The following is a 13,740-nucleotide window of genomic DNA, read 5'->3' as shown; positions in this document are numbered from 1 at the left end:
GAGTGAACAATTCCGTTGCAACGGTTTTGTGCATGCAACAGTGTCGTGCACGAGTGTGCATGAAATCGTCACAGCGGGAACACAATGTGAGCAGCTGGACCATGTGTAACCACATCGCGCAGCTGCTGTGAAACAAAAAAATACATGCCACCCATGGGATTCAAACCTGCAATTTACAAAAGCTCTGACTGCCAGCCCGAAACTTTACCAGTGCATTACCATCACTGTCCTATAAAAATCAACAAGGAGATAAACATATTTAAAAAAATAAAACTACACACCATAAAAAAATACCGCATTTTATTGAATCCCTCTTAACAAGCAAACAATACAAGTATGAACCATCTGTTCCTCTGTAGATGACCCATGGTTACAGATGTATAGTCATGAAATGACATGAATGAAGCAGGGCGCTCTTATCATGTCCACATGTACTGTTCTGGCGTGTCCAGCCTGATACGCGTGTCCTGTGGATGGCGTGCCGCAGGACAGACACAGCATCATGTGGAACAGAGCTCACGTGGGTAACATGACATTCAGATCGCCCGCTGCGTGTTCAGATCTGATGGCCCGTATCACCTGGGGCAGCCTGTCAATATGTGCGCCGTGCGCTCGCTTGCTGCAGCCCATCACAACAGCGACATATGCTTTTTTGTACGTCTACGTGAGGACAGCAAGCAGACTTACGCGTGTCACAGTGGACAGTTTTAAGTTTGTATCCGTCCAAATACGAATGTGTTTTCCAGCTGGGACATCCAGAATCAGAGATCTCAACAGCTGCGGCTGTCAGCGGCCACACCCCCTGTCCATTTAGCGCACACACCAACGTGTCACTCTGTGTCTGTGTTATGTGAGCTGTCAGTGAGTCTCTGGTCAGCAGCTGACAGGCACCTCACTGTGCTGTATGTGCTTAGACCTGCCCGTCCGGCCCCCATGTGAGCATGTCTATGCAGCATACATATAAGCATTTTATGCAAGTGTGCTCCCCTGACACGCCACATGTGTTGGGGGGGAGGTGAGACACATCTACACGTGCGATACACATGCAGGTCACATGTGTGCTGCTTTTTGCAAAGCCACACTCGTGGGGGCACTTAGACAAATTTCACATCCAGCTTGAAAGTGCTCGTCTGCTGACTGTTTTCGTGCTAATAGCGCAAATGGCCACACATTTTCTACATGCCAAGTGAGCGGTGTTAGATGTTCATGTGTGACACCTGGTATTTGGCCGACACCTGCTGCGAGAGGGATCGAATGGGCTCTCACAGGGCACTCTCTGTCTTTCAGCCGCTGGTGTGCGCAAATAGTTGTAGCAACAGGTGTACGAGGTGTTAGAGGCAGCTTCGATTTTTCACGATTGGTACGCAATTCCTCCTTCGTGCGCTAGTTGGCTTAAATCGTGTTATGTGTGAAGGGGCCTTAATGTTTGGGGTCACAGCTCTGACCCTTTGGAGCAGGACTCAGACAGAATGTTGTATCACAGTGATGTGTAAAAGATGCGTTTGTTATGTAATGTGCTGAAAGGTGAGAGTCATGTGACCTGACGATGCACAAAACACCAGTTGGCTGCCAGAACTGACTGTGCTCACAGGCTCCATTTCACCTGCTATTCAAAGTTTATTGTTGGATGTTCTGTTGAATTTATCCACAAGATTGATTCTTATTTATTTTGAGATTAGATAAGAAATGTAAATATCTTTTTTTAAAAAACCTCTTAAATGTGATACCGTAAAAGATCTTAAACAATATCAACAAGAAACCAACAGCCATGTTTTAATTTGGCTCACTGGTGCAGCATTCCGACAACTGGGTCTGAGATCTTTTAGAAAGTTCTCGTACAATCTACATGCTGATTTCACACAAGAAGTTGGATGTTCTTCATGATTCAGTTCCAGATGGACAAGATATTCACAGTAATCATCATAAGTGTGAAAACACTTGTGGCAAATCTGAAAGGTGCCACAACATCAGAACCCACTTTTAAACTTAAAGACCTGAAAGGACTCATTAATAATGTTATTAATGCACCTTTTGTATGAATTTTTTGCCATCTTAAAAAGTCAAATTAAATTAAAAAGATATTATTCCATTAACGGGGACTTATACTATCTATATGCATTTGTTTAAATTCTGCACTTTAAAGCACTGTGTATGCTCCATCTGAAAAGTCTATTTCCAAAACAAAATATGCATCCAAAAAAAAAAAAAAAAAAATCTGTATTTTTTTTCCTTTTTTTATTTGTTTGTTTCAAGAAAAACATTTATTCATTCTAGTAAATTAGGGCACAGGACTTAATATGTTTAACACACATTAGATAAAAAATTTAAATCCTGTTTAATTTCTGGTGATTTTAAAGGCCAAAAAAAACTTTTCTTGTCAAAAGACTATAAATGTGAAACAATAATGGTTTTTTCCTCCAAAATGTTACATTTCCAAGGCTAAAATGGATATAACTTGTTTTATCGGGAGAGAGACAAGGCACATATGTTGTTTTGGAGCCAAACTCAGCATTCAAAAATCAACAGGAACCATCTCAATTTGCATCTCATTTTGAGTTACAAAGATAACTGCATGTGTAGCACTTGACGATGTTGGTGGTAGCAACTAATAATAATAATAATAATAATTAAAAAAAACAAAAAACAAAACATATATCTCATTTTGGAACCAAAGTAAAATTTGCATTCAAAAACAAAACAGGATGCATCTCCATTAGTATCTTATTTTGTATCTCGTTTTGAGTTAGAAAATTAATGGCATGTGTAATACTGTCAATGTAAAAAAAAACAATGCGTATCTTGTTTTGGGATCAAAGTAAAAGTTGTATTCAAAAAACAAAACAAGATGCATCTCCTTTTATATCCTGTTATGTATCTCATTCTGAGTTACACAATTAATAGCATGTGCAACACTGTCTGTTGGTGGTAGTAACTAATAAAAAAAACATTTATCTCGTTTTTGATCCACAGTAAATATGCATTCAAAAACAAACAGGATGCATCTCTGTTAGTATCTTATTTCATATCTCGTTTTGAGTTACAAAATTAATAGCATGTGTAAACACTGTTAATGTTGGTGATAGCAACTGCTTTTAAAAAAATTATGTGTGTCTTGTTTTGGAACCAAAGTAAAATTAGTATTCAAAAACCAAAACAAGATGCATGTCCTTTTATATCCTGTTATGTCTTTCCTTTTGAGTTACACAATTAATAACATGTGTAACACTACCAATGTTGGTGGTAGTAACTACATTTTTCAAAAAATACAGTGTCTAGTTTTGGAACCAAAACTGGATGCATCTTGTTTTGTATCTCGTTTTGAGTTACAACGTCAATGGTACGTGTGACACCGTCAATGTTGGTGGTAGCAATAAAAATAAAAAAAAACATCTATCTTGTTTTGGCAATAAAGTTTTCCTTTACATTTTGAGAAGTTCTCGTCAAAACGACAGGACTCAGTGTTTTTGGCAGAGATCTCAGCACACCGAGCTGAGTGGAGTTTGATTGCCAGGCACGTTTCTGGAGGCTGAAATGGTGCTGGAACTGTTCATCATGCAGACAGATGGATTTTAATCTCAGACCAAGCATCGAAAAGTGACTCATGTGCCGTTGTCACATGGGAACAAAAAAAAGCTCATTGGTGAGACTGTATGAAAACTGTTTTTTTAATTCTGGACTCACAGTGTAAACGCAACTCAAACCTGATTTCAAATTCTATGTTATTTGAGTTCTTTTTTTGTGTTGCCACACTGTCCTCTCACCTCACTCTGCAGCTCACAGAGTGATTTCACAAACTGAGTCTCGGTCGTCTCTGGTAACTGAGAGAAGATGCTGCGCCGGAGCATCTTCATCCCGTCCTCTTTGTACTTAACCTGGAACAGACAGAAGAGGCTGAAGTCTCTGATGTGAGGACTCAAACGGGCCAGACGAGAGCGGCTCAGTCCCTCACCTCGCTCTGCAGGGCAGACACTTTGGCGGCGAGCTGCGTCTCTGCTGTCTGCGGCAGCTGAGCGAATAAACTGGTGGACGCGGTCTTCTTCCCACTCTGCTTGTACTTGATCTGCAGGAAACAGGAATCAAATTTAAAAACCCTACCTGACCAGTCGCTCTCACTGTGTTTTGTACAACATTACCTCTAACCTTAGTGACATGAAATTTGTGGTTCCACAGGGGTCCATCTTAGGTCCCCTGCTTTTCTCCCTTTATATAGCACCCTTTGTCCACATATTGCCGTGCTTTGGGATTACCTTTCACTGCTATGCTGATGATACTTAGTTATACATGCCAGTAACTGCTGGTAATGTCATCCACATAAAATCCTTAGAAGATTGCCTTGCATCAATGAGAAGCTGGATGTCTAGCAATTTATATTTTTAAACTCTGATGAGACTAAAATGATGGTTCTTGGTCCAGTGAGACATCTGCATCAATTTGACCAGTTAACGCTTAGCCTAGGCTCGTGTGTCATACATCACACTGACAGAGTGAGGAACCTTGCGGTAATTTTTGATCCTACATTGTGTGACCCCCCACATTAGAGATATTACTAGGGCTGCTTTCTTCCACCTGCGAAATATAGCTAAGATTCGTCCCATCCTGTCTACAGCTGATGCTGAGCCATACGCTTATCTCTTCTAGATTGGACTACTGCAATGTTCTATTTTCTGGTTTACCGCAGTCCAGCATTAGGGGTCTCCAATTGGTTCAAAATGTTTCTGCCAGACTTTTGACAGGAAGCAGAAGGTTTGACCACATTACACCCATTCTGGCGTCTCTTCACTGGCTTCCTGTCCTAGTGAGATCAGATTTTAAGGTTCTGATATTAACCTATAAAACTGTTCACGGACTGGCACCTCCCAACCTAGCTGACCTAATTAAACCCTACGTGCTGGCCCTGGAAAGTCTGACTTTCCCCACCTGAAGGCTGGCTCGCCTCCAAAAGTAGTGCGTCTGACGCTGAATCACGCCTCCTGTACACAAAGTGTTTTATCGTGGAATTCTTGTCAAGTATTTGTCTGCTCACACATTAAAGATGGACAGGATGTGAATAATACATGTGAGCACCTGGCTCTGAAGCTCTGAAAGCTCTTTAGCGTGCAGCATCTCCGCCGTCTCTGGCAGGTGGTGGAACAGAGAATCCACGACCTCTTTCTTTCCCGCCTCTTTGTACTTGACCTGCCGGGAAAAAAAGAACAACCAACTGCAATACAACTTTGGCATGTCTCATCTGGAAAACTCCCAATGATGTCACAAGACAGACAACGACGTTACGGGCGCCACGTGAACACGGATTATCCCATCTCATCAGAACCTTTAAAGTTTTCACATGTAAGGACAGAATTCCAAACCATGAACTTCCATGATGAAAATCTGTGAAAGTGAAAATGGAACTTATTCAACATACTGTGGATTCAGGTGCATGTCCATAATGAATTTTCCAGTGTTTTCTCTCTCTCACCCACACACAAACACACACACACAAACAAAATTAATCCATTGGAAAGAAACAAGTCTTAACAATAAAAAAGAAATCCTGGAATTCTGGAGGTGGAAGGAGCATTCATTTATAAAGTGATGGAGGTCACGTGACCAGGGTGTGTTTGATTTGCGCACCACTGCACCTGGCAGATCATGTGACCCTGGTATAAGGTGTACATTTGACTGCCTCAACTAGCTCACACTTAAATCATTCACTCATCTTCAACCACTTTTCCAGTTTGGGCAACAGGTCCAGCAGGGGACCCCAGAGTTCCCTTTCCCATGCCACATTGACCACCTCTGACTGGGGAATCCCGAGGCATTCCCAGGCCAGTGTGGAGATATAATCTCTCCGCCTAGTCCTAGGCCTTCCTGGGTCTTCCCTGGGGTCTTCCCCTGGGTCTTCCCCGGGGTCTCCTTCCAGGTGCACGTGCCTGGAACACTTCCCTAGGGAGGTGCCCAGGAGACATCCTTATCAGATGTCCGAACCACCTCAGCCCCATCCGCTTCACACTCAGCTGCGAACCAATCCAGTGAGTGTTGGAGGTCACAGGCCGATGAAGTCAACAGGACCACATCATCTGCAAAAAGCAGTGATGAGACCGTGAGCCCACCAAACTGGAAACCCTCCTCCCCCCGACTAGACCTCGATAGCCTGTCCATGAATATCACAAACAGGATTGGTGACAAGGTGCAGCCCTGGCGGAGGCCAACCTCCACCGGAAACAAGTCTGACTTACTGCCGAGCACCCGAACACAGCTCTCGCTTTGTGAGTACAGAGATTGGATGGCCCTGAGAAGGGACCCCCTCACTCCATACAGCACCTCCCACAGTATCGCCTGGGGTACCCGATCATACGCCTTCTCTAAGTCCACAAAACACATGTAGACTGGGTGGGCATACTCCCAGACACCCTCCTGGATACTTGTGAGAGTGAAGAGCTGGTCGGTTGTTCCACAACCAGGACGGAACCCGCATTGTTCATCTTCAATCCGAGGTTCGACTATCGGCCAAACCCTCCTTTCCAGCACCCTGGAGTAGACTTTACCAGGGAGGCTGAGTTGTGTGATGCCCCTGTAATTGGCACACATTCTCTGGTCCCCCTTTTTAAATATGGGGAACACCACCCCAGTTTGCCACTCCTTAGACACTGTCCCAGACCTCAATGCAATGTTGAAGAGACGTCTCATCCGAAACAGTCCCTCCACACTCAAGAGCCTTCAGCAATTTCTGAACGGATCTCATCAACCCCCTCACACTTAACATTAAATTACCTCCTACTTAAGTAATTCATAATTAACTAAGTCACATCTTACTAACTCAAAATGAACTAGCTCACACTTAACCATCACATTTAACGACCTCACACTCAACTCACACTTAACTAACTCATAACTACCTAACTCACACACTTAACACATTTAACTACCAGACACTTAAATTACATGTAACTAGCTACAATGAACTCATATTTTGTTGGCTCACATTTAACTAACTCACACTTAACTAACTCATACATAACTAACACACAAGTAACTCACACTTAACCAGCACACAGTGACAGCTAACTCATACTTAAGGTGCACTGACACGTGCATGACTTTGATTCACGCACTTACACGCACGTCACTGTGATGATCCCACCCGCTGTGTTCCCAGCTGAATGCCGTGCTTTGTTCCAACTCCTGCCACGTGCTCTATACTGGATGCTGCATATATAAAATAATTATTTCGTAGCGGATTAATTGTTTTCTCTGCAAGTTGCCTGTTGAAAACGGCTCTAATCACTTCCTGAATCACAGACGTCCACTCCAGCAGTGCCGTTCACCCTGAATAAGCCTGAGAAAGCATTTGGAGCCGTCTAAAAAGGTAATTATTTGTCATGTTTACATTGTCATGGTTTGGCAAAACAGTTGCATGTTCTTTCCTTCTTCTGTACAGCTGTTAAAGTATGTTAATGATAGACTTAACATCTTGTTATAATCGTTCAGACGAGCTGCGCTCTGATGTGATCCGCTGACGCAACCACTCGCTCTGTTCACTTCTTCTTTACTCCACTTGATGAGCTGCACGTCCTGTTGGTGATTAGATCACGCCACGTAGCACGACATTTATGCATGAAAGATTTTTTTGAACGTATCAAAATTCTCTGTACGCAATAGCACGTACCAGCACCCCTCTCACGTTCAGTCTGCACCCATTAAAGACGAGTTTACTCTCCTGCACAACACAGTGCGTGCAAGTGTGTGAATCGAAGTCATGCACATGTCAATGCAAGTTTAGCTAGCTGACACTTAACTAACTCATACATAACTAGCTCACACTTAACTAACGTGTATATAACTGTCTTACACTTAACTAGCTCACACTTAACAAGCGTCAGTTTTCGGGTGACTGCGAGAGTGTTTATTTATAACGAGGCTTAAAATAACTAATCTGCTGCATTCAGGAGCATCGTCCATCAGCGCGTCAGGGGGACAGTCTCTGGTTTTGCTTAGACAGAGACACTCCAGCCGGTCAGACTGATAATGAGACCAGAATAGACAATATCTGTGAGGCGTTAACAAGCAGGCGTGCACGTGATGAGTTTCCCACCTTGCTGTGCGTCTCTGCCATCTCTTTAACAAACTGAGTCTGCAGCGTCTCAGGTAGCAGCGAGTACGAGCTCGCCATGTCCTCTTTGTCCTTCCTGTAGTTTACCTGAAAGACAAAAAAACAACAAACACCACATTTGTCAGCAGTTTGTTTACAAGAAACTGAAACCAAAAACAATAAGAAATGGCCCAACCTCACTCTGGATCTCAGACATCTTCTTAGCAAACTGGGTCTCTGAGGTCTCAGCAAGCCGTGAGTACAAGTTGTGGCTCAGCTCCTGTTTCCCGCCATCTTTATATTTCACCTGAAGAGACAAACAGAGGTCATGCTGATGTTTTGTTGCACTACAGAAGTGATTAAAAAATGAATATTCCCACAGCGCATCCAGCGGGCTCGAAGTCACTACGTGCAGTCAGTCAGTCAGTCCCTCAGTCAGTCCGTCAGTCCCTCAGTCCGTCAGTCAGTCCGTCAGTCCCTCAGTCAGTCCGTCAGTCAGTCAGTCCCTCAGTCAGTCAGTCAGTCCGTCAGTCAGTCAGTCAGTCCCTCAGTCCCTCAGTCAGTCCGTCAGTCAGTCCGTCAGTCAGTCAGTCAGTCAGTCCGTCAGTCCCTCAGTCAGTCCGTCAGTCAGTCCATGTTTTACTTATGAGTAAGATTACTTCAGTTGTACTGACCCAGTTGTCACCAAACTTGGTATATGCACTATGCAGCCCCAAGAAGTCGATTAATATTGGGGTCAAAAGGTCAAAGGTCACGGTCACTGGAGTATACTTTCTGAAAATCTTGTGAGCTCGTGAACATGTTTTTTCACTATGCCACAAACCTGGTATGTGTACTCGGCACGGTGCCTGAAAGAAGACTGATGGTTTTGGGGTCAAAAGGTCGAAGGTCAAACTCAATGAACTCTACTTTTCAAAAATCTTGTGCAGAATGTTAAGCTTATCAACGTGTGCCCGGGGCGCTGTAGGTTAGTGCAGCCTCTGTGCTCCTCGTGTTGGTCACCTGGCTGTAAACGTCCCTCAGCCCTTTGGCCAGCTGGGTCTCCGTGGTTTCTGCCAGCTGATGATACAGAGAACTGCTCGCCTCCTTCCTACTGCCCTCCTTATACTTCACCTGCACAAACGCAAAGGAAACAGAACCACAGCAAAGACTGAAAAACAACAACAACAACCAAAACTCAGCTGAAGAGGCGCCTTCCACCTGCATGACCTTTAACACGGACTACAGGACGATCTAAGACGTGGGTCCTGGACATGTCCTACTAAAGTCCTGAGTCATCGTCATGGACTGGAAGGACCATTTTATGTCATCGTGGTGTGACAAGTGGCGTGTTGATGTCTTGGCGGCTTCATGACAGCCAGTCAACCGCCACGATGCTGTCAAGATGATGTGACAGCAGACATCGTTCATCCTCCGTGGCAGCCGTCCTTCATAATCATGTCCATCATTCTTCATGATGTAAACACGCAGAACGCCACATGGTTATAGTAGATTTTGGCGCACTTTGCTCCATAAACATGACTGCCGTGTCTGTGACGTCTAGTCAATGTCTTTACATGTTTTTATATGTCGTAACAGCGTTAAAACATACTCAGGACATTTTGTATGGACGTTCTGACAGCTCGTGGTGATTCTTGGGGACGTTTTGTCAGGTCAAGTTGAGGTCACGGCGCCGTCTTGTGACACTGCAGCGATGTAGTAATGACAAAATCCTAGAGGTGTAATGGCAACTTTTTATCTGATGAATCTGGAGCCAGGCCTGGACGTAGGACCCGTCAGGGAGCGCCTGGTGCCTGGGCTTGCCACGGAGTCCAGCTGAGCACCTTCCATCTACACCCTGGGGGCTCACCACCCGCAGGGGGAACCGCTGGGGTCGGGTGTGCTGTCCCAGGGGTGGCAATAAAAGTTGAGGGACTCAATGGACCACACCTGGACGGCAGCGGCTAGCTCTGGGGGTGCAGAATGTCACCTAACTGTGGGGGAAGGAGCCAGAGCTCCACGCACAGACTCTGCGCTGGAACCTTAGATATGTATATATATTAAAAAATGAGGGACATTTCTTCAGTACCTGACTCTGCAGCTTTGAAACTTCTTTAGCGTGCACGGTGTCCAGCGTCTCTGGAAGCGTGGAGTATACAGAACTGTTCTCTTCTTTCTTACCAGCTTCTTTATATTTGGTCTGAAAACGAGACAAAGTACCGTCTCAGCAACAGACAGAAAGGAACTTTATTCAGTGTGCATTTAAAAACATCTGTCACAGTTCAGAGTCCACAGGACGCTAAGCAGGTGCAGAACGACATCAGGGCGACTTTATAACATCAGAGGCAATTTCATTCAGTTCTTTAAATCATTAAATAAAACCAGTGCTAACAGTGAGATATACGAACCATTTAAAATTCATTTTTTTGGACACTCCTGCATGAATAAAAGCATTAAACAAATGTTCACAGTCAAACTTGTCGTTATTTTTTTTTTTTATTATATTTTTTTATTATATTATTTTTGTAATCAATTATTACCTCCGCCAAGGAGGTTATGTTTTCGGTCGCGTTTGTTTGTTTGTCTGTCTGTTTGTCAGCAGGATAACTCAAAAAGTTTGGAACGGATTTTGAGGAAATTTTGTGGAGTGGTTGGAAATGACAAGAGGAACAACTGATTAAATTTTAGTGGTGATCCGGATCACGATCCGGATCCAGGAAATTCTTCACTCTGGTGATAAGCAAGATCTATGATTTTCCATTTCACAAAACTGGGGGTCCTCAGACCCGCACTAGCAACCAGTACAACCACTGATTCCTCCAGGTGCACTCTAAGGGGACACACTGCAAAATGTGAAATGCGGTGCATACAGTAAGTATCAGTGCATTCCATTTGTACTCAGAGGTTGAAATTTCTCAGTTATGCACTCCCAGGAACAGCCACTGAAGTCATAATTTGTTCTCGACAAGTCATACAAACCCCACATACTCCAAATTCACAACCCATCATGGCTCCTCTGAGCAGCAATGACATTGAAAGCTATATTTTTTTAATGCTTTTGGCACTTCTGTCTGTTGTATGTCCAGTTTAATAAATCCTGCACACAGTACTATGCTACCACTGTCTATGAAAACTGCTGAATATTTACCGCGTAAGGTGGTGTTTATCAACTGATGTCGCTAATACTGGCTAACCCAGTAGAAGTCCTGGTTACAATAACTGGTTACACCATGCTACAAACACTCCTAAATCCTACCCACTGTAGCTTTACCTCAGCTGCTGCATTGTGGTACATGCTTCCTATGACTGTAAGTCATAACAGTAAGGGAAACTGGGGCACAGTCACCCAAGGGGCACAGTGAATCAGTAGTCATATCTGCAAAACTACATATATATATTGCAGCAGTTATGCCATATTTTTATGCATGAAGACATCCCGTATAAATTAGCATTTTATTTTTGGATACATTAAGGGTAAAACTAAGTGGCAAGTGAAGTCAGTTTTTCCTATCAAAGTAAATTGTTTGGATGTCAGTGTCTTTGTATTTATTTCTCACAACAGAGGAAAGGTGGCCCAGAAATTGTTATTAGTTAGAAGACTACCCTGTCCAACTGATGAGTATGTGTTATGTCTTCTCCAGACTATCAGCTATTTGATAACATGACTCGTGTGTCACATGCATCCGGGGCACAGTGAATCGGGCCACAGTTAATCAGTCTAGAAAGTGATTTACTAAGCCCCAGAATCAAGTGGAACACAAATATTACTTGTTGAAGCTTATACATTTATTTTTCCATGAATTATTTCTATAATTACCTCCGCCAAGGAGGTTATGTTTTCAGTCGCGTTTGTTTGTTTGTCTGTCTGTTTGTCAGCAGGATAACTGAAAAGGTTTTGAACGGATTTTGATGAAATTTTGTGGAGTGGTTGGAAATGACAAGAGGAACAAGTGATTAAATTTTAGTGGTGATCCGGATCACGATCCGGATCCAGGAATTTTTTTAAAGGATTCTTCACCATTGCGGGATAGGGGGAATTTTGACATTCTAGTTTCTAACTCCACAAAAACAAGGCAGAAAGGCTTGAAAAAAAATTGGGGTGTAACATAGTCAAATATTCTATCAAACAACAAAGTTTGGTGATGATCGGATCCGGATTCCGGATCTGGTGATCCAGAATATGCAAAAATATAGGGAAAATCGAAAATGTGTCAGTGTGAGGTGACAAATGAAGCTAGAGATGCACAACTAACACCAAATTGTAGCTGAATCTGTACTGATTCAGTAAGGTGTCATCAGATTTGATGTAGTTTCAAATGTTATGGAGCTAGATCCAGAAGAAAACCGCCATTACCGAAAAATCGTTTTTATGCAATAACTTTTGAACTAATAAAGACATAAAAGTGATTCCAAGTTCTAGTGGTATGTTTTCATGGTCAAGGATGTCAAATATAAAGGAAAGAAAAGTGTATTATCATAGTTTTGGTTGTAACACTGAATTGTTGAATAGATCACTGTGCCAAGGAGGGAATCTCTTTAGGGTCAGTGACCCTATGGCCTTGGCGGAGGTTTGCACTCTCTGAGTGCTTCTAGTTGGATTAATGTTTGCAGCTCTGCAACATAAACAGAGCAGTTGAGAGACTTTGTGTTTCCACCATCCAGGGTTTTCATGTATCCCATAATCCCTTGCGCGCCAGAGAGTCGCTGCAGTCAAAACAGCATAGAGAATCCTCATGATGACAATTGTAAATTAATATTATACTACAAAAATGTATTTTTTTATGCTTTTCATCACATTAATAAGAGACTGCTGCATGATACCCTGAAAACGTACTAAAACAATTATAACAAATAATCCGTGTCTGTTACATTTAATCTGCGTGGAATTTAATAAGCGCAAATCGAATTTCAGACATATTATATATTAGTCTGGAACAAAGAGGACAAACAGTGTTGTAAAGAACAATCATCAAGACATTAAAGAGCAAACTTCACTTTCCAGCAGAACAACATGAAGAAGAAGTGATTGTAGCTCACAGCAGCTCCCATTGAAAATAACGGAGAGACAAACTGTGATTCTCACATGTTTACATAAAATAAACAATAACAATGTCTAAAAACCCTGAGGATATATTCACGAGAGTTTTAGGCACAATATAAAAAAGATCAGAGCGTCTCAACGCAGTTCTCAATGTTACTGAGATCTCGCAGCGCGGCGACCTCTCCTTAAGTTTTGCGGGATTTGAAACATGAAAAGGGTGAATGTTGAATTAATATTAAACACAACTGACTCTTATTCAAAGAAATCTGGAGGAACAGCACTGGAGCCTTAGAAGCTCTTTGCTCTTTTATTCATCAGGAGACTTTTAAAAATTAAAGCTACAGTGTGCAGGATTTAAGGGCGTTTAGTAGTGGAAGTAAAATATACTGTAGCCTTCTTAACAATCTGTTGTTTGTGTTTAATTATCTGAAACAATGAATCGGTGTGTTTTCATTGGATTAGAACGAGCCCTTCATATCGTACATGCTAGCAGACCCCAACGCCATGTTACACACCACCATGTTGATATAATAGCCCAAAAGTGACACATATGATCCATCTTTAGCAATTTGCAGCACAGCCAGATGACTGAATAAAAACAGGAATCAGTGGTTACTCCAGTCTACTGGTTGCTAGCGCAAGCTAACAA

General features: G+C 42.7%; 1 protein-coding gene across 5 annotated transcripts in view; it reads right to left on the bottom strand.

Moving 5' to 3' along the window:
• The window catches only part of nebl (nebulette), a 219,615-nt gene that overhangs the window by 63,170 nt on the left and 142,705 nt on the right, over positions 1 to 13,740 (bottom strand). Inside the window, exons 37-43 of one of the 5 annotated variants that reach the window (XM_034189279.1) lie at positions 10,140 to 10,250; positions 9,074 to 9,184; positions 8,268 to 8,378; positions 8,075 to 8,179; positions 5,065 to 5,175; positions 3,950 to 4,060; positions 3,762 to 3,872 (exon numbers count right to left, since the gene is read on the bottom strand). The exons of the other annotated variants lie outside the window; for them this stretch is intronic. Coding sequence (XP_034045170.1) covers positions 3,762 to 3,872; positions 3,950 to 4,060; positions 5,065 to 5,175; positions 8,075 to 8,179; positions 8,268 to 8,378; positions 9,074 to 9,184; positions 10,140 to 10,250 — 771 coding nt within the window. The remainder of the gene's footprint in view (positions 1 to 3,761; positions 3,873 to 3,949; positions 4,061 to 5,064; positions 5,176 to 8,074; positions 8,180 to 8,267; positions 8,379 to 9,073; positions 9,185 to 10,139; positions 10,251 to 13,740) is intronic. 5 annotated transcript variants of the gene reach the window in all.

This window comes from Thalassophryne amazonica, chromosome 1 (assembly GCF_902500255.1).
Source record: "Thalassophryne amazonica chromosome 1, fThaAma1.1, whole genome shotgun sequence".
In the NCBI taxonomy this organism is placed as follows: Eukaryota; Metazoa; Chordata; class Actinopteri; order Batrachoidiformes; family Batrachoididae; genus Thalassophryne; species Thalassophryne amazonica.
This window is presented reverse-complemented; position numbering and strand designations above follow the sequence as displayed.